General features: G+C 33.7%; 3 protein-coding genes across 3 annotated transcripts; 1 reads left to right on the top strand and 2 right to left on the bottom strand.

The window, feature by feature from the left end:
* Window positions 1–806: 806 nt before the first annotated feature.
* LOC103484004 (AT-hook motif nuclear-localized protein 4) lies at window positions 807–5,461 on the top strand. Its single transcript, XM_008440891.3, has 5 exons — window positions 807–1,692; window positions 3,043–3,110; window positions 3,709–3,840; window positions 4,393–4,554; window positions 4,678–5,461. The coding sequence occupies exons 1-5, from the start codon at window positions 1,299–1,301 to the stop codon at window positions 4,972–4,974; spliced, it is 1,053 nt and encodes a 350-aa protein (XP_008439113.1). The 5' UTR covers window positions 807–1,298; the 3' UTR covers window positions 4,975–5,461.
* Window positions 5,462–7,970: 2,509 nt separating this feature from the next.
* LOC103484002 (peptidyl-prolyl cis-trans isomerase FKBP53) lies at window positions 7,971–13,580 on the bottom strand. Its single transcript, XM_008440890.3, has 11 exons — window positions 13,412–13,580; window positions 12,992–13,065; window positions 12,522–12,757; window positions 12,231–12,376; window positions 11,045–11,393; window positions 10,572–10,736; window positions 10,037–10,322; window positions 9,595–9,679; window positions 9,440–9,481; window positions 9,307–9,355; window positions 7,971–8,312 (listed from the first exon to the last, which is right to left on the bottom strand). The coding sequence occupies exons 1-11, from the start codon at window positions 13,422–13,424 to the stop codon at window positions 8,234–8,236; spliced, it is 1,524 nt and encodes a 507-aa protein (XP_008439112.1). The 5' UTR covers window positions 13,425–13,580; the 3' UTR covers window positions 7,971–8,233.
* A 1,079-nt stretch (window positions 13,581–14,659) lies between these two features.
* Window positions 14,660–17,778, bottom strand: LOC103484001 (hypersensitive-induced response protein 4). The gene is made up of 5 exons (XM_008440889.3): window positions 17,462–17,778; window positions 16,873–16,993; window positions 16,673–16,764; window positions 15,692–15,788; window positions 14,660–15,392 (listed from the first exon to the last, which is right to left on the bottom strand). The coding sequence occupies exons 1-5, from the start codon at window positions 17,654–17,656 to the stop codon at window positions 14,989–14,991; spliced, it is 909 nt and encodes a 302-aa protein (XP_008439111.1). The 5' UTR covers window positions 17,657–17,778; the 3' UTR covers window positions 14,660–14,988.
* Between the last annotated feature and the right edge of the window lie 484 nt (window positions 17,779–18,262).

Below are 18,262 nucleotides of genomic sequence, written 5' to 3'. Positions count from 1 at the left end.
TCGTTGATTTGACCATTAAATTTTCAAACTTTAGTCTTCAGTTTCAATTGAAATCCATTCATTTGTGAGATCTTTGTCCCAAGTGTGAAAAAGACAGTGGTATGATTTTCAACTTTCCAGGAGTCAATATGAAGAGACAGGACAACACTATCTTTGACAAATACATGTCCTTTGTCTTGTCTGAGGTCTATCATATAACAAAATGCAAAAAATCAGTCCATGACTATATGTTTTAGCCATAAGTACATGCAAATTATATAATAAGGTGTATAGCTTTTTACTTGGTAATTATCATTTTAAAAGTTTATTAATGATAATAATTAATTAAAAAAATGGTAAGTTGAAGAACAGTGGCATGAACAGTAAAAATGACATGTAGCAAGGCTAGTATATAAGATGATTAACTGCCAAATTTCAAATGGTCAACCTTAATAAAACTGAAAAGACAGAGAACTTGTCAGTAGGTGGGAAAATGCCATTGCTCCAATCTTAGCTTTACAGCTTTGAATTATTATTATTTTTTTCTTCTTTGAACTAGTTAATTTAATTTCTTAAAATTAAAAAAAGGGTTTTTGGTTTGGACAACTTTTTTTTTTTTTTTTTTAAATTCCATTTTAAACATTTCAATTTTGGTTGCTTTGCCATTTATTAAAATTTGCCTTTGTTAAATTTCCAAGACGGACGTGAACCATTTTATTAACCAAAATTTATACTAATAAAAAATTGCCATCTTTTTTAAAAATTTTACCATATTTAATTAATTTATATTTCCATTTTACTTTTTTTTTTTGCCCTTTTTTTTCCAGGTTTATTTATTTCTTTATTTCTCTTCTTTTTCCTTCAAACCCAAAAATTCATGATTTCTTTCTGTATTCAAATTTCAAACACAAAGATTTTGTTTTTATTATTTCTCCGTAATTATTGCAATTTCTTGCAAATAATTTTATTTTATTTTTTTGGAATTTCTTGCTCCACTGTTGAAGCTCTGTTGCAGTGACTTCAATGGCGGAAAGTCAAGCTTCTGAATTTTGTTCACTAAACTCCAAACTCAAATCTTCTTCTCGTGTTCATCTTGTAGCATTTCAAAAACTTGAGTGTTGAATTTCTCGGGTTTTTTTTTTTTTTTTTTGAAATTGAGGCAGCCATTTCTGCTGTATCTTTGCGGTTCTACTATCTCCCACTTCAAAGCTCATCATCCATTTTAGGAATTTTTTCTTTTTTAATAAAAATTTCAAAAATATTAAATTATAGGGTTTTAAGTTTCTGTATACTTCACTTGGTTTCTACAAGCTGTAGCTATGGAGGAGAAAGAAACCGGAGTTTCTAGGTTTACAGTTATGAATGATGAAGCCCTAGACAACTTCCAGTTAGCTCCAAGAACAGAAGCCCCAAAATCAACCAGTGAGTCTAAAGTAACGGAGGTCGCGGTAGCTGCTCCACCACCGGGGTTTGTAGCGGCCACTGATACACCACCGGCGAGTGTAGCGGTGTCTAGTACTGAAACAAAGAAGAAGAGAGGGAGACCGAGAAAGTACGGACCGGATGGGAAGCGGTCACTGACATTAGCGTTGTCTCCGATGCCGATATCGTCGTCGATTCCACTGACCGGAGAGTTCCCAAATTGGAAACGAGATAACGAGATTTCTCAAGCGATAGTGAAGAAGCCGCAGAGATTCGAGTTTGAGAATCCTGGTAAGTTTATCTTTCTAAAGCTTCTTTTACAAGTTTTCTACTGTAGTGCTTTGAGCTTAGATCTGTTGGTATGGCTGCTGAATGTGTTGAAAAATTTAAGGGAAAATATTTTTGGTGATTGTGATGTGAGTGAAGTACAAGGGTAAATGAGTGAAGTGGAAGGTGGGGAAGTGTTATATTGCAACTTGTAATTGGCAGTGTTTGGGTTTCACAGTGGACATTGACTCAAGGGTTGTTTGTCAGTTTTTGATGTGTGTGTGTGTGTGGTAGTGGACCCTTTAGCCTCAAAACTGGTTTTTCTTTTGTACTTGCTAGGCAAATGAGGTTCTGTTAAAGTTACTGTAGAATAGACAATTATTTTTGTAGTGTGAACCATCAGAACAATAAGTTCTTTATCTGTTTTCGATGGGGAGGTGACATAAATTATGGTGAAAATTAAATATAGTGAGACTGGAGAAGTTTTAGCTGCTTATCCTATCTAGCTGCCTTCAAAAACAAGAAAAACTATTTACGAGAATTGAAGATTTGAATCTTCAATCTTTAGGAAAAGGAATGCATGTTTGTTTTCTTCTAGCTAGTAGGCAGTAATAATATTGGTGCTGTAATTCTTTTTGCATAAATGCGAATGGTTTTTGCGTGTGATCAAATGTGGAAGTGTACCTGGTTGGTACCGCACTGCTCATTCTTTTGAAGGTACGGTATAATATTATAATGCATGGAATGCGTGCATGGAAATGTTTGTAATTAATAATGTATTGTAATAGTAAGCAAATGAAAAGTTTAATTAAGATCTAAGCTTAACTCTTAAAACATTATTAACATGTGCAACTTCTTAAAATATTTAATGCAAGTATAGAGTTGGTTTATCCATACAGACCTTAAAGATCCTAAACTATTCTTCGTAAAAGAAGATGCTTTTTGTTTCACTAATTGCTCATTCAAAACTTCTGATAGTCTTCCACCACTTGCTTCGTAGTTATTTTTCTTCAACCCTAAGAAGACCAAGACGCAAACATTTGGGGATTCTTTTTTCTTTTAAGACAACGTTTATGCTTTGGGTAAACCATTTTACTGGTCCTTTCTTAATGTACTCAGAGATATGTATTAAAAGCGAGTAAACTGTTGTCTTCACTCTTCACCAATTTAATACTTCATCTGCATGATAGGTGTAGCCACGAACTTGTAGGTCCATGTTTCATAGTGTTATGTACATTCAATTGCATTTATTATGTGATACAGTTACCGGGTTAGCATTTCAAAAGTTCAGATGAAAATTAGACTGCAATATCTGGGTGCTCGCGATTAGGGAATTTTGTGTCAAAATAACATTGCTTTTCTCATTTTTTGCAGGTCAGAGACTTGCGTACTCTGTTGGTGCAAATTTTACTCCCCATGTCATCACTGTCAATGCTGGAGAGGTATGCTTCAGGAATTTGTAAAGCAAAAACCTTATCTATTTTTCAAGTGGGTCAATACTATAATACGGTTTGATTAGGTTTTGGTCTCTCTTTCTGTTGTGGGAATAGTTTGAGAAGTTCAGAGATTGGACACCATTGTCATTCGTTGCATGCTTGAGGATTGGTATAGTAACAGTTATCCAATTTGGAAAATTTAACTATTGTCATTGTGAAAATGGTGTGGGTTGAGAAATATGTTACAGCAAACCATGTCTAGAAGCTTGGTCCTCTAATTCTTCTATGACATCTCTACGTATCTAAATTCAGAGACTACAAATAAATATGTTTCACTGTAGAGGTGAGAGGGAAGGAGGCGTGAGATGATGGGAACAAGAAATGACCTCCGTTGAGTTTGAGAATACTTTTTTACTTGGAACTACTTTTGCCCATTTTTAAGTATTATGTAACAATTTTGATTGATGAAGAAATATATGAAGCGTTCCAAAAATCTCTCCAGTTACCTACATACAAAAATTAGAATTCCTACAATCCTTTGGTACACAAATTTCATGCACTCGCAACTAAGCTGTTTACTGCATTCCTTATCCTTTCGTATCAGGACATTACAATGAAGGTTATGTCTTTCTCTCAACAAGAATCCCGAGCTATTTGTATTCTTTCTGCAAATGGGACAATTTCAAACGTTACCCTTCGGCAGGCGACTTCTTCTGGAGGTACCTTAACATATGAGGTATGACCATATTCTTGTGGATATATTTCTGTATGCCCGTATATCTTATCTACAACATCATGAGTTTTGGGCTTCTTTTGATATCGTTAGAACCTTTGAGATTCTTATTATCTCTCGATCACTTAGTTCAAATGTCGGTTGCTGATGTTTCTGTACTTGGTTACAGAGTCCATGTACAAAAGCCTTTTCTTTTTTCCTTTGGTCTGGTTCAGTCTGAATTAATAATCAATGCAACAAAATTTCCCTTCTTGGTGGTTTTCTCATTATTTTGTTGGTGAACTCTTTGATGTCAGATTGCCTAATGCCTTCAATAATCTTGTCTGTTAATTTAAGATTAGAAATTTAATATACATGAAAGGGTTCTCTTTTATTATATGCCTATGTTGTTAAATGTTTAATTGTCCTGTCTAAGTAGTGAAGTTGAATATCCGAAGATCTTCATATAATCCAAATTGACTTGTTTTTGAAACATAAGATCAAAATGACTTACTCCAGTCGTCATAAAACTATTGACAACTTTCTATTGATCTGGCTTTCAACTTGTCTTGGCAGGGTCGTTTTGAAATACTTGCATTAACCGGATCGTATATGCCCACACAGAATGGAGCTACAAAGAGCAGATGTGGTGGGATGAGTGTCTCGCTAGCGGGTCAAGATGGACGAGTTGTTGGCGGTGGACTTGCAGGTTTGTTGGTAGCTGCTGGTCCTGTGCAAGTAAGACAACTCTCTATCTCTCTCAGTGTGTTTTTACAGATCAATGAATTTTGGTTGTAGCAGTTGGTTTGTGTTTAAAAGGATTGTTCTGATAAATGATATAATCACTTGACTTTTCACCAGATTGTGGTCGGCAGTTTCCTTCCAGGTCACCAGCAAGAACAAAAGCCAAAAAAACCTAGAAACGAGTCCACAACCATTTTCTTCCCTCCCGTCAACACCATTGCTGGTGAAGAAATGAAGGCAATGTATGCTGGTGGTAACAAGCCTATTCTCACGACGCCGTCCTTTCGAGAACAACATAATCCACCGTCCCCTACCCCTGTGACAGGCTTCAAAATCTCCTCCACTGACAACTTACCTCTATCTGATCAAGAACCAAAAACACAAAGTCAATCAAACTGTGAGGTTTCTTGTTGATCATGTCATTTTGTAGTTTTCATTCATCTCCTCTTAAAATAGGTTTCATAGTTCCTAACTCAGGTCGACCCATTTTCAAAACTGATAAGTTCAACAAATTATTAGGGTCCTCAGTCCTCTCATTGTGGTGTTGGTTTAACTTAATTTTTGTGCTTTTTTTCATCAGATAATAGGTGTCTTAGAGTCCATTAGGCTTCTTTGTGATTCTTGCTATCAAGTGTCTTTTTACAAGCTTTAACAAATGAATTTCCACGGTTGCCACTGGCTAGCTATAAAGTCGAGCAGTGTTGTGGAGTCTTGAAGCTCATTATAGCAGTTTTAGAGACTTCTCTCTCGACTTTAGCAGCGACAAAACTTCTTGATGTGTAAAAGATTTGAGAAACATTGTTTTCCACTTTCATTACCATATGTTTTTTGTATGAGAACATTGTTGTATTTGAGTGAAAATCATTTCAATATCAACTTCGTTAGCACTCTTGTAGTACCATTTAAATTTTCATTACTATCCTTAAACTATGAAACTAATTTATATGTTTTCAACAAATAATTGAAATTCAATTTCTTCACTTGTATCTCCAATTTTTGGAAGCTTAGAAAGTTCTGTTAAATCCTCACCAATGAACCTACAAAGCCTTTCAAGTTGTATCCGATTAAACCCACAAATTGTAGGCATTCTCTCATTTCTACCTCCCAAACATTTTATTTATTTTCCATTTATTTAAAAAACAAAGAGAGAAAACTTATGAATAGCAAAAAAAAAAAAAAAAAAAAAAAACTATAGCAAAAGAAATTAAATGTCTACCGAGAATTTGACACATTTTATTATATTTCATAAATAGTTTATTTTTTTGTTATATTTAAAAGTTATCTTAAAAATTTCTCTATCATTTGCTTATTCATTATAATTAAAATGGATCGATCTAATAATGATGGAATTATATTATGGTTAGTGAACTTCTTGATAAAGAAAAATTTGCTAGGGTAAAAGAAAGACATTGGAAAAGGAGAAAAATTGTTCCTTCCATGGCTTGGAAAAATGGTACACTATGAGTTGGTGCATCTAATCGTTATCTTTTAAAAATTAATCAAATTATTTAAGTAAACAAAGATGAGGTAGCTCAAATTTACTTTCTATGAATGGTGGAAAAGTTTTACCAATTTAAAATGTGGTCTAGTAATCAAGGAAGAAAGTTAGAGTTGTCAACGTTAGTGGTAAGGATATGTTGGTGGCTGTAGATAATTCAAGTCAGTGATTTATGGCACAACATGCAGGTTACGACATATATGTGAAAAAACAATGAATGTTCTTTACTCTAAATGGAAGTTATGTGGATTAAAGGTACTTTAACACAAATGTTATGAAAATTGTGTGTTTGACCAATAAAGTGCGAGTTCTTTGATTAGAAGGGAAACGAGAGGAAGTGTTATGACAACAAACCTCCCAAATATGCTAATAGACATAGAAGATCGTCTCTTTATTTAATCGATGTAGGACTTTGATCAGATTCACAAGAAGCAGAAATGATTTTTCCCCAATAACTAAATAGGTGCGGAACCTTTTCATCCCACCTCAATTACCGTCTCCAGTCGCTTAATTAATTAATTATTTAATTATATATATATAAATATATCACAACCCACTGAGTTAACTATATATGAGTAAACTCACATAGCACTGTTGTGAGTTTTTGTTATTTAATAGAAGTATATGGGACTTTTGTTTTTTAGAAAAGTCACGGTAAGATATACATTTTTGTGAAATACGTTATAAATATTTAAATATTATGGAAAGTAAAATTTTAATTATATTTTTACATGATGATGGTTTATTTAAATAACCTTTTTTGAAGTTGTGTTAAAAATAAATTGAAATTTTATTTGGTAAAAATTACTTTAAACAAATAAATGGAATTTTTTATCCATAGATAATTCGAACCTGCAAATTTTCCATGAGAAATTTTTGCGGAGATGGATATTTAAATGGCTAACCAAAAAACAATAGAGTGTTTCTCTCCAACAAAGATCTACCTTTCAATTTTGAAAAGCAATGGTTGATAATAAAATAAGTCCAAAAGTTAATAACCTAAATGGATAATTACTTTAAAAGATAATGTGAAAACAATGGAATTGTGATGGTAAAAACTATTTTAAGAGCCCTACTGCATAATGATACGATTGAGGGAATGAACATGACATTAAGCAGATAACCCCTTGGTTGGTTAATATGACTGTTATATACTTATGGTAAAAGAAAGAAATATGAAGAATTGGGAGATAGCGACTTCTTTTCTCTAGTTTCGTTGATAAAAAAAATGAACGAGACACTTTTATAAGAATTTTTTTGTAGGTATATTTTCTTTTTCTTAAACATGGTTTATTGTAGTTTTTGTTGTTCAAATAGCTTATTTGGATGTATATATTTTTGTTTAAATTGAGTTGATTAATTCCAGTTAATATACTGTTTACATCCTTTGGAGAAACACTCTAGCATTTAGATGACAGAAGTTTGTACGATTTGATTTAGAGTCAAATCAAAACATTTGAAAAAAACGCGAACAATAATATAAAATCTTGAGATGAAATAAACATAGGTTAGCTAAATAAAACACAGAAACATCTTATATTTATATATAATAATTAAAATAAACTTATAACCTACCTTTTTTTCTTCTAATTTAAAATTTAAAAGTATGGTCTAGAATGATGAATTTAAAAAATTGATCCATTCAACTTATGAAACTAGCAAATAAATTTGATTGGGCAAGAAATAGATAAATGTGTAGAATAAATTATAGTCTGAAAGGATAAAATTGAAAATTGAAAATTAAAAATCAATTAAAAAGTCTACTCAATATTAGGAAAATCTGAAAATCTAAAGGATATTCAGTAAGGATACTTCTTTTAGGGTAGATGCAAAAATAAGGCGTTTTGATTTAATGATTTAATTTTAAATCTGAATAACATTGCAACTTTTGAGAGAATGAATGAAAGGACAGTTTCACAGTAATTTTCTGATCAACATTAATAATGCACACAAAAGTTCAGAAGGTTATGATTCAGTTCGTTGACTCAAAAAAATCAAGTGCACGTATTAATTTAAAATACAAAATTGAGATTGAAGTTAGAAAATATGTGTGTGGATGTATAGGAGCAAAATTTTTGAGGCAGAAAGAGTAGAAGAAGATGATGCATTCAGCGGACCCCAACCAATTCAACATCAGAAGTAAGCCAAGAAAGAAAGAGTAGAAGATTGATGCATTCAGCGAACCCCAACCAATTCAACATCAAACGTAAGCCATGAATTCTGCGGAATCCTCCCAATTTTTGCATCTCCATAGCTGCATTGCATCCACCAATATAATTATTATTTCTTAACTGTGTGTGAATGTGTGCGCTCACAGATGAGGGATACAAAATAAGAAAGTTTTAGAGTCTCGTTTTGCAATGATAAGAATAAAATATTGTAATTATGGTTATAGAAAATATTGGAGAGAGGTTTTGAAAGGATGTTATTATAGTGATGAAGTTGGGTTAGAGAAAAGGAAAAAGAAGTTAGTAAAAACATCATAAATTTCTATAGACGAAGTTAGTAAAACCATCATAAATTTCTATAGACAGAGAGAGAGAGTTTAAGTCCATCTTGATAAATAACTATTTGGTTTTGTTGTTGATCAAAATTTGGTCAAATTTTCCGTTCAATTTCTCATTGTTCATACAACTTCTACCCCCAACCAAAGAGTTCATACAAAGTACGGCTTTGGGTAACCATTTCATTTTTAACCATTTTCTAACAATGGAAAGCAGCAAAATTCTAAAAGCAAAAACTATATTTTAGTTTCAAAATCAGACTTGGTTTTTGAAAACACAGGTAAAAAGCAAGAAAATCTAAAAGGTAATCTAAAAATTTGGTTTTTTTAAAAAAACATTAATAGAAATTAGATGACAAAGCAGAAGAGCTGATTTTTTAAAAAAAAAGAAAAAAAAAAAGCACTCTCTATTCAGTAACCATTTCGCTTTTCTTTTTTTAATTAAATCTATTTCATCTTGTTTCATATAATGATGTGGATCCTCCCCAAGTACAATGGTAAAATTATTTGTCAAATTTCGAAAACAAAAACAAGCTTTTAGCTACCTAAGTTTTCAATTTTTGGTTTGAATTTTTAAACCATTGTTAAAGTAGATACAAAGGAAAAAAGTTAGAGAAAGAAGTAGTGTTCATAGGTTTAATTTTCAAGAACAAAAACAAAAAACAAAAAACGAAATAGTTATCAACATGACCTAACATAAATAAATGAAATTCCAAATGCAATAAAGCTCATGAGAACTACATACCCCATTGATGGAGGGATTGTCAATCTCCTTTTATCCCCGATTCGCATACCTGAGAGAGGATCCGCAAAATCAATATTTAGACAATATCCGAACTCATATAAGAAAAGAGGGGTAAGGCCATTCAAATAATTACCATTAACCCCGACATCCCATCCCTTAATAACCTGTCCCACACCTGCACAACACCAAATAAGTTATAACTTTAAACCTTCCATATCTTGCATAAAACATTTTTCCTTTCATTTTCGATGACAAGATACGTTGCATAAGTGATAAGCCCAAAATTACCTAAGCGGAATTTGAATGGTGCCCTTCCAATATTACTATCAAATATTTTGCCGTTCTTTAGCTTGCCAATGTAGTGAACACTAACCTGAAATCAGAAAAATCATCTTTGTTGATACAAGGAAATAATGCCGCATCGCAATCCATCCACCCACTCAATTGACATACGCCTAATCTATCGGGTTTGCATCTTAAGCTAAACTCTAAACCCAAGCTCAATATTAGTGTACAGTAATAGCGCATGAAGAAGCATCCACAGCTAACGAAAAAGGCCAGAAATCAGAATTGCATGTCAGCTTATCTCCAGATGGACCTCATTCTAAGCTAAGATTGAAGATGAAAAAGACTATGCCTAAAAGTGGGGATTGGAAATGTAACGTTCTCCAATTAGCGTTGGAGAAACAACTGTTCATAGAACTTAAAAGTAAATAGACTTGAACAGTACCATGTTTCCAGGTGAAGCTCTTTTACCATCTGGTTTACCCATCGCTACATCCTCAATAACCAACCCATTAGCAAAGGTTCTCACGCGGGATGGTTTGGATTCGTTTTCCTTCTCTTTTGATCCCAAAGCTGATTCAATCCGATCACCTGCTGTTTTAGTTAGCTCATCAGATTTTGATCCAGCTTCAGCCTCCTTGCTCTTCTTTCCCTTCTTCTTTGTCTTCTTTTTTTGCTTATCTTCCTTGTGATTTTCACCATCCACAACCTTTGGGTGAATTGAGGCATCCCTATTCACATAGCCAAAAAAGGTTTCAGTTACCTAGTAACAATGAGAGACAAACGCTGAGGAATACAAGCTAGATGTAGCATGGAACTCTTGTCGAGTTTCAGCTTTATCCAAAAATTATGAAATAAAGTGTAAGTTCATAATTTAGAGTATGAGAGTGAAGAATTCAAGACAGAACTAATACAGAAATGAGAAAAAAACTTATTCAGGTACAGTATTAAAAACAGTAGAATGAGAGTGAAGTATTCACCTCTGTTCAGATATCTTTTTATCTTTCTCATCTCCATCAGAAATCAGATTAGTAGCTGCACTGTCATCTTCTGCTTGTTGCTTTTCACTCCCCATATCACCATCATTACGAGTTTCCTCAGCTTTTTCATCTTTTACCTTTTTCTTCTGCTTCTTTTTCTTTTTCCTGACATCATTATTGAAAATTCAAAATAAGGAAATAAATTAAAAGATTATAGTCTTTCCAGGTGACTGAATAAAAAGTATGGGAAAAGAAATATAATCAAACTATTTTGTTAAATAGCATTGTGGTTGAAGATCAGGGATAAAATACATTTATTGTCCCTACCCAACCCAAAATTTAACAAAAATAACCTGCTGATGGGAATTCTATCCTTGGTCCCCACTTTTCCTCACTGAACACAGGCCTCTTAATATGCTGCAAGCCCAACGATGAAAAATGAGCTGTATAACTGATTACTTAAATCATCTCACCTTTCCATATGATCAACTTGTTCATCGTTTTCAACTTTTCTTTTTAAGCTAGAAACATCATTGCCATCTTTTGCCTTTGTCTCCTTCACATCCTCAGTACTCGGGCTTTTTTGCTCTTGTTTTGATTCTAGTTTCTGAATATTCGCTTTGCTCTTGCCTTTGGTAGGAATTGGAAATCCATCTTCATCTTCACTTTCTGAAACAGCAGTTTCCACATTCCTTTTCAGCACAATTTGACGCTGAGAGTTCCTAATGTCCTCAGAGTCACTAGACTTATTTTTCTTTACTTTTTTAGCTTGACCATTGGCATCGTTGGATTTTTCATCATCAACTATCTCCTCAATTACAACTAGAAAACATGGGAAAGGAAATAAACGCTTGAAATTATACATTAGAAGTAAATCAAGGTCAAAACGCCAAAAACTTAAAAATAAACTTAGGATAAGCAAAGAAAAGTAAGTTAAGCATGGCTGCAGCCAAAAGATATAGCAACAATGGCAAGAAAGGAGTACAAGTAATATAAGTCCACACATCTGGCTGCATTTCAGATGTGAAATCTAAATTATTTACTGTACCTTATTGGTTTTGAAATGAAATCATACACTTTGCATCCAATGATCCAACATATGCCCAAATAAATCTCTTCCCACAAATAAATTTTCTATTTTTTGCATGTAAACATACTTAGCAAAACTTGATAGAACAGAAGTCACAAAGTAAAAAAAAAAAAGTTAGAGGAGAACTTCAGAACACGGAAAAAGACAGCCAAGTCAGCAAAAATTATCAAACTGAGAATGGTTCCCCGGTTCCTCTCTTTCAATCCAAAGTTCCCATGACAGCTAGAACCAAGGAACACGAAGAAATCCTAACTTCAGCATGGCCCATGGCCCCATACTATCAAAACAAATACACAAGCTTCCCCAAATAGTCTGAGCAGAATTGTAGTGGATTAAATGGTATTCACTATCCAGTACTGATCCTTTAAAGTTCACAATACACATAGGTTTAGGAATAGTAACAAAGATCAGGCTCAATTTTTTATAATTCTCTTATGGCCCCATGGTATTGAACAGAAACATCGCTTCAGCCTATATTATCTTGAAAAGTATCAAGAAACAAATGAAACAGCATGGAAAGAATGCCAAGTGATTGGTATAATAGTAAGTTCGCAGAATTTTCAAATTACCTCCACTTTTGGGAACAGGTGAAGTTGAGTACATCCCAGGATAGTCGTCATCATCGTCAATGAACTCATCATCATATTCATCTCCGGTATCATATTCTGATGAATCCTCAGTATCTGTTTCTGCAATGTCCTCCCCAAAAGAATCACTTTGCATTGTAGTAAGAAAATGACAAAAGAATCACGCTGAAAATATAAGACCAGTTAATATCCTCAACTTCTTATTGAAAATACTACTTCTCCTCAAGGAATAAGAAACCTATAACCGTGGGTAAAAAATTATAAAAAGGATACGACTCGGTGTCATCACCAATGACATGTCCCTCGTTGGCTACAAAATAACCAGAAAGATGAATGCTTTGTGGACCAATAACTGAGAAGGCTATCGAATCGTCTTCCTCAAACTCAAGATCCAAGGGGCATGATTCAATCTTATTTGGTATTAAAGAGCACAAAAAGATTGGACTCTTGTTGCCAACAGAACACTGAACGATGCTTCTTTCTTTCGATGAGCCAGGTCCCAAAGTTGCCTGACTTATCAAAAAAGTAACAAAGTAAGAAAATTCCATTGCAATCTACTAGAAGCAACACAAATTAAAATGCAATATAACTCACTGGCTCACGGTATAACACCACCGTAATATTACCAGATTTAGAAAAATGTTATCGTCATATGCCCATTACACAAATACGATAACATTGAAATCGAAAACATCAATCCTAATAATTTTCCATCTCCAGAGAGATGCCAGCGCACAACAAACCTGAGTAATCCGAAGCTTTCCCGTCACATTATCAGAATGGTAGGAGTATGGTTTGCCTGGTTTCACTTCAATGCCTAGGACAATAAAAACAACAGAAGATATAGACATGAGTAAGTACTGAAAATTAAAACAAAAAGACACATGCAAGCAAAAAATAAGAAAGATCACAATAGAAAATTTGACATTATGCATACTCCAAATTCATAATTCCTCTTTGAAGAAGTGAAATCTATCTAATCACTAAAAATAATGAAGTACTCCCTCGGCTGTTCGATTCTAAGAAATCGCTAAAAAAACACGGACGAACAAGCACTTAATGCCGGTACTCGAGAAAGGGGTGATGTTAAACCATTGAACTTCATTTGCAGGTTCCAAGGCACAACATGAGATAATAAAGATAGAACTGAAAAGGAAACGTACCCCAGAAACCCATTTCAGAGGGGAGAATATTGGTTGAAGTAGAATGAAGCTTTCCGTAAAACCCTAGGCGACGCTGCTCTGCTACCTTAAACCCTGAACAGTCCCGTTTATTGCTGTCGCTGGGCGTCAACGAACGTTCTGGGCTGTCGGAATTCAATTTTATTTTATACTATAAATTATGTTTAGCTTTAAAAATAATTAAAAGAATATATATTATAGACTTAATTAAAAAAAATGTATAATAATCTTTTCATTTTTTTTTATTAAATTATGTTATACAACCGTTTCAAAGAAATTAAAACTATTTTGGAACTATAACAAAACCATCCAATTCTATTAGTTATTTTCCTATATTTTATAAATATTTATTCTTTTTATCTATAACAAATCCTCTTTATTTATTTCTTTCATTTTCTTATCTTTATCGTTATTTTTATTATCAATCACATTATACTCATTTTATCAACTGCAAAATCAAATCAAACATGTCGACAAAATTTTTAGGCTAATAGTTTTGCAGTGATTAAATAGTGTAACAGGAACAATTACATTTAAGTTAGTTTGATACTAATATTGAGTAAGTAATACCCGATATGGCTTAAAACAATTTGTTTGTCGTGCTTTTATAAATTGTAACTAATTTTTGGTTTAATTACAAATTTTAAGTTCCGTTCAGTTTTTTAAAATTTTGTGTCTAACCATACTGTAAGGTTTTGAGTTGTTGTATGGAAAATGCAAAGCATAGTCTTACCACTTGCATTGGTGGTGGTTTGTCAGAGTCCATCTTACCGTCTCACTTCACATTTGTTGACCAAAGCTCTAAGACAACATATAACGAGATTATGACTCAAACTTTTGTTTTTCTATCAATAAAAGCATTTTGGATAGAAATAGAGAATATACAACTACGAAAAAAGAATTAAAACGTCAGCCATTATACAGAAGTTTGATAAATTAACGTTTAATCGATCCAATAACTCTTTTACAAAATCAAATGTCTCGTAGACTATTTCAAAGTTGAACAATTTACAAAATTCTCAAACTCCAGGTAAAAAAAATGGTAATTTAACCTTAATTTAATCTTAATTCTATAGGACTTAAGACATAAATTGGTATTGGTAGATAGGGCAATGTTTTCAATTTTTTTTACCAATGGTTAATTTGATCATATACAATAATTTAAGGTTATCATTTACATTCCCTTTTACAGTGTGTTGATGTGTTGAAGGAGTTAAATAATAACAATAATAACAAAAGACTTAATACAAAAATTTTATTTATCAAATTCATGGCCATGGCCATGGCCATGAAACTCTTGTCTCAGGCATAATGGTGCGAAGAAATACAAGACAATTACAGAACATTTTAATTTGTAAATAGGAATATCAAGTAGTGATAAAAAATCTCTATATCAGGAGATACATTTTTCCAGCTTATTGAACCCTCTATACACAAACCAAAACAAGTATATCGACTTTGCACATCGTTATATTTTTATACACCCTCGTCACATATAAAGAACAATTTTTTTCAAAGTTGTGGAGAAGAAGAAGCACATATACATGGTGTCTGATGAATCATTGAAGTAAATCAATGTTCACCTCATCATTTGTGACCCTGGCCTGGGCGCTCGCAGCAGCCTCCATCATGCCGTTGCGTATTTGGCCACTGATATCTCTAACATGGCCTGGCCCGTGAGGTATGAATACAGTTGTGTTCTTTGAGGAATTTCCAAGGTCTTTGATGGTGTCAAAATATTGAGTGATTAAAATCAGATCCATGACCTCTTTGGCTGAAGTGCCTTCCACCTTATGAGAGAAGTTCAAGATGTTTTCTCTCAAACCATCTGTGATCGCTTGCCTCTGTCTAGCCACACCAACACCGCCCAGGTATTTTGCTTCGGCTTCGGCTTCTGCCTTTTTCACTAGGAGCACCTTCTCTGCTTCGCCTTTGTACACACTAGCAAGTTGAAGCCTTTGAGCTGTAGAAGAAATGAAGTATTGTAAAGGCCGAGGATCTCATAATACAGAAATGGACAATATATGAAGGAATCTGAAATTTTGAAGAATGAAAAGAAAATTATACGAATCCATGCAAAGTCCATTCAGAAGGAGAGCATGGACTGTTTGCTGTGCTTCACCTGGAAATAGTGAACATTTCACGTCTGACTGTTTAATGGTGGAACCAAGAAAATACAGTTATACCAAACTACGTGATAGAGAAGAAGGACAGAGAGTCCTTCCTATATGATATGACATGCAAAATGACTAAGATCGTTACCTGCATTAATTTCATTCATTGCCCTGCGCACAGAAGCATCTGGTATTATATCGACCATTAGAATGTGCTCTATACTGTATCCATAATCTCCCATCACCTGATTCAAGAGGTGAATATGTGTTGAAATCTGTCAGTCATTTTAGAAAGTTCCAACCAAATTCTATATCTAAGATGCACCATATAATATAGTCTCTTACTTGATGACGAAAATAAATTAGAGCATTAGGGGTGTTTGGACGCGAATGGGATTGAAATGCATTTTATTGTAATCCACAATTCATGCTTTGATTCACTATTTTGAACCCGAATTGTAATATTAAACTCATTTTGTTCTGACGGTTTTCAATTAAATTTTATTTTCCATCGTTTTCACTTTTTATGATTCACTTTTGTTTCACCCTCAATTCGACACACATCCCAACACTACTCCCATTTTCTAGACTTCAATAAACACCCCATAAAAGTTTTCTAGACTCCAATCAAAGAATGTTAGATACAACGTACAGTAAGGCTTCTTAGATATATATACACAAACATAATGTGTGTGGAAAGAAAAATGTTCAATACGTTAAGAAGGCAATGGTGGTCTAAAATCATGGCTACACAACCCTGTGGGGGCATTCAATCCACTGTTTGATATGGTGTTTATTCTTCTTCCCATTATGATCTGCATGGACTAAGCAAATTCATGCTACAAAACCGAGGCTTTTGTAGCATACATTCCAAGTTACACATAGTTTACAAATCACAAATCTACCAAGTAAATATAGGCTACATAATCTCAACTTCTGTAATTCATTTATCTGCAAAGTCTAAGCAGTCCTTATAAATAATCACATGATTTGGAGCAAAGAATGGAAATAATTCAAACACGGGTTAAATGGAATAGCATGGCATCCAAAGCTAAAAGACACCCACAATGTTTTTATGTTTGGAGGGGGAAGTTCAAGTGAGGAGCAATATGATAAAAGCGCAAGTCACCTTCTCAAGTTCCTCGGATACAGCTTTAGCAACTTCACCCTTTTGTTCAAATAGTTCATCCAAATTCATTTTTGGAACAACAGCACGAACCACTTCAATCAAAAACCAAAAATGCTTTAGTCACTGACACGCAAACCATGAAAACACATACAAAAATGAATTATGGATCTAAATAGTGACTATGAGATCAGTGCATATACCATCAAACACGTAAGCTTGAATTTGTTCTTGAGGATTTTGCAACTCATAAAATGCATCATCAGCATTTTCTTTGACGACTCGGTACTGAATAGAACACAGCAGTTGCACAAAGACATTGTCCTGCAGTAAAAAATTCGGAATTCACGACCATGAACCAGATTATTCAAATTGGGCACAACATTGTTATTCAGTAACCACCAGTTCCTCCTCACATAATATCATCCAAACCTCAGTTTTCACTTAGATATTGAATTTTAGTTGTATGGTCTATCTTCTCTCTTTCTGTATTAACAGTACCGTCAAGATACAACATGATACTCCACAGACTCAATTCCACCCTAGGTCATCTACATGATCTTGATTCTTGCGAGCCGTTTCGAAACATTAATTATAGTAAAAGAAACTCTAAATTAAAAGTAAATTAGAACATAAAACTAAAATTTCACACATAGAAAATATGAAAGAAAACAGAAGGACAGCAGAACAAAGATCATTGGAGAATTAAACAAAACCCCAGAAATCCGTGGCTATAAAACTTGAAATTACGACCAACAGAGGAATAAATTTGAAAGACGAAGGGAGAAATACCTTGGTCTTGGTCTCAATGCGAACATCGAGGGAAGAAATTCTGGTGGAGAGGGTACCGGCGAGGCACTCGCCAGCGAATGGGTTGAAGAAATGGAGCCCAGGCTGAGCCAATTTTTCAAACCTTCCCCATCTTTCCACCACCCCAACACTTGATTGCTCCACGCACCCAAACAACACACAATTCGTATTCCCCATCGGAAACTCTCTCCGCCTTCTCCGCAAAACCTCGCCGCTGACTTCCGTAGACTTGAAAACCCGGTGACTCCGGCACGATAGATTACGATCGCTCAAACTTCAAACGAAATTTAGTTTCAAGATCGTTATTTTATTTTCTTTTCCACGCTGTTTCTATTTTTGCTAATCGCCGACGTGGTATGCTTGCGTGTCAGTCCGACGTGGCATTACAGGTAGTTTTGTTCTTTATTTTAGATGGTATGATCTTGTTTAAAAATAAATGATGATTTGTGGTGGCTAATTCAAAAAAATAATTTAGTTTTCTTTTTTAATGATAAAAATAGGGTAGTGGATCTTTTTTAGTAATATTGTTAAAAAAAGGATAATTATAGTATGTAGCAATTTTTAGAATAATTATTAAGTATGTAGCAATATTTTAAAAAAATTGCAAATATAGCAAAATCAATCAGTGATATACTTCTATCGTTGATAGACTCTTATGGTTTATCAGTGATAGACTAACATTTACTACATGGTCTATCGGTGATTGACTCCTATCATCGATAGATTTTGACGGTTTTTGCTATATTTGCAATTTTTTTAAAATGTTGATATTTACTTAATTAT

Source organism: Cucumis melo, chromosome 6, assembly GCF_025177605.1.
Source record: "Cucumis melo cultivar AY chromosome 6, USDA_Cmelo_AY_1.0, whole genome shotgun sequence".
In the NCBI taxonomy this organism is placed as follows: domain Eukaryota; kingdom Viridiplantae; phylum Streptophyta; class Magnoliopsida; order Cucurbitales; family Cucurbitaceae; genus Cucumis; species Cucumis melo.
Note: the sequence above shows the minus strand (reverse complement) of the source record. Positions and strands in the feature narration are given on the sequence as shown.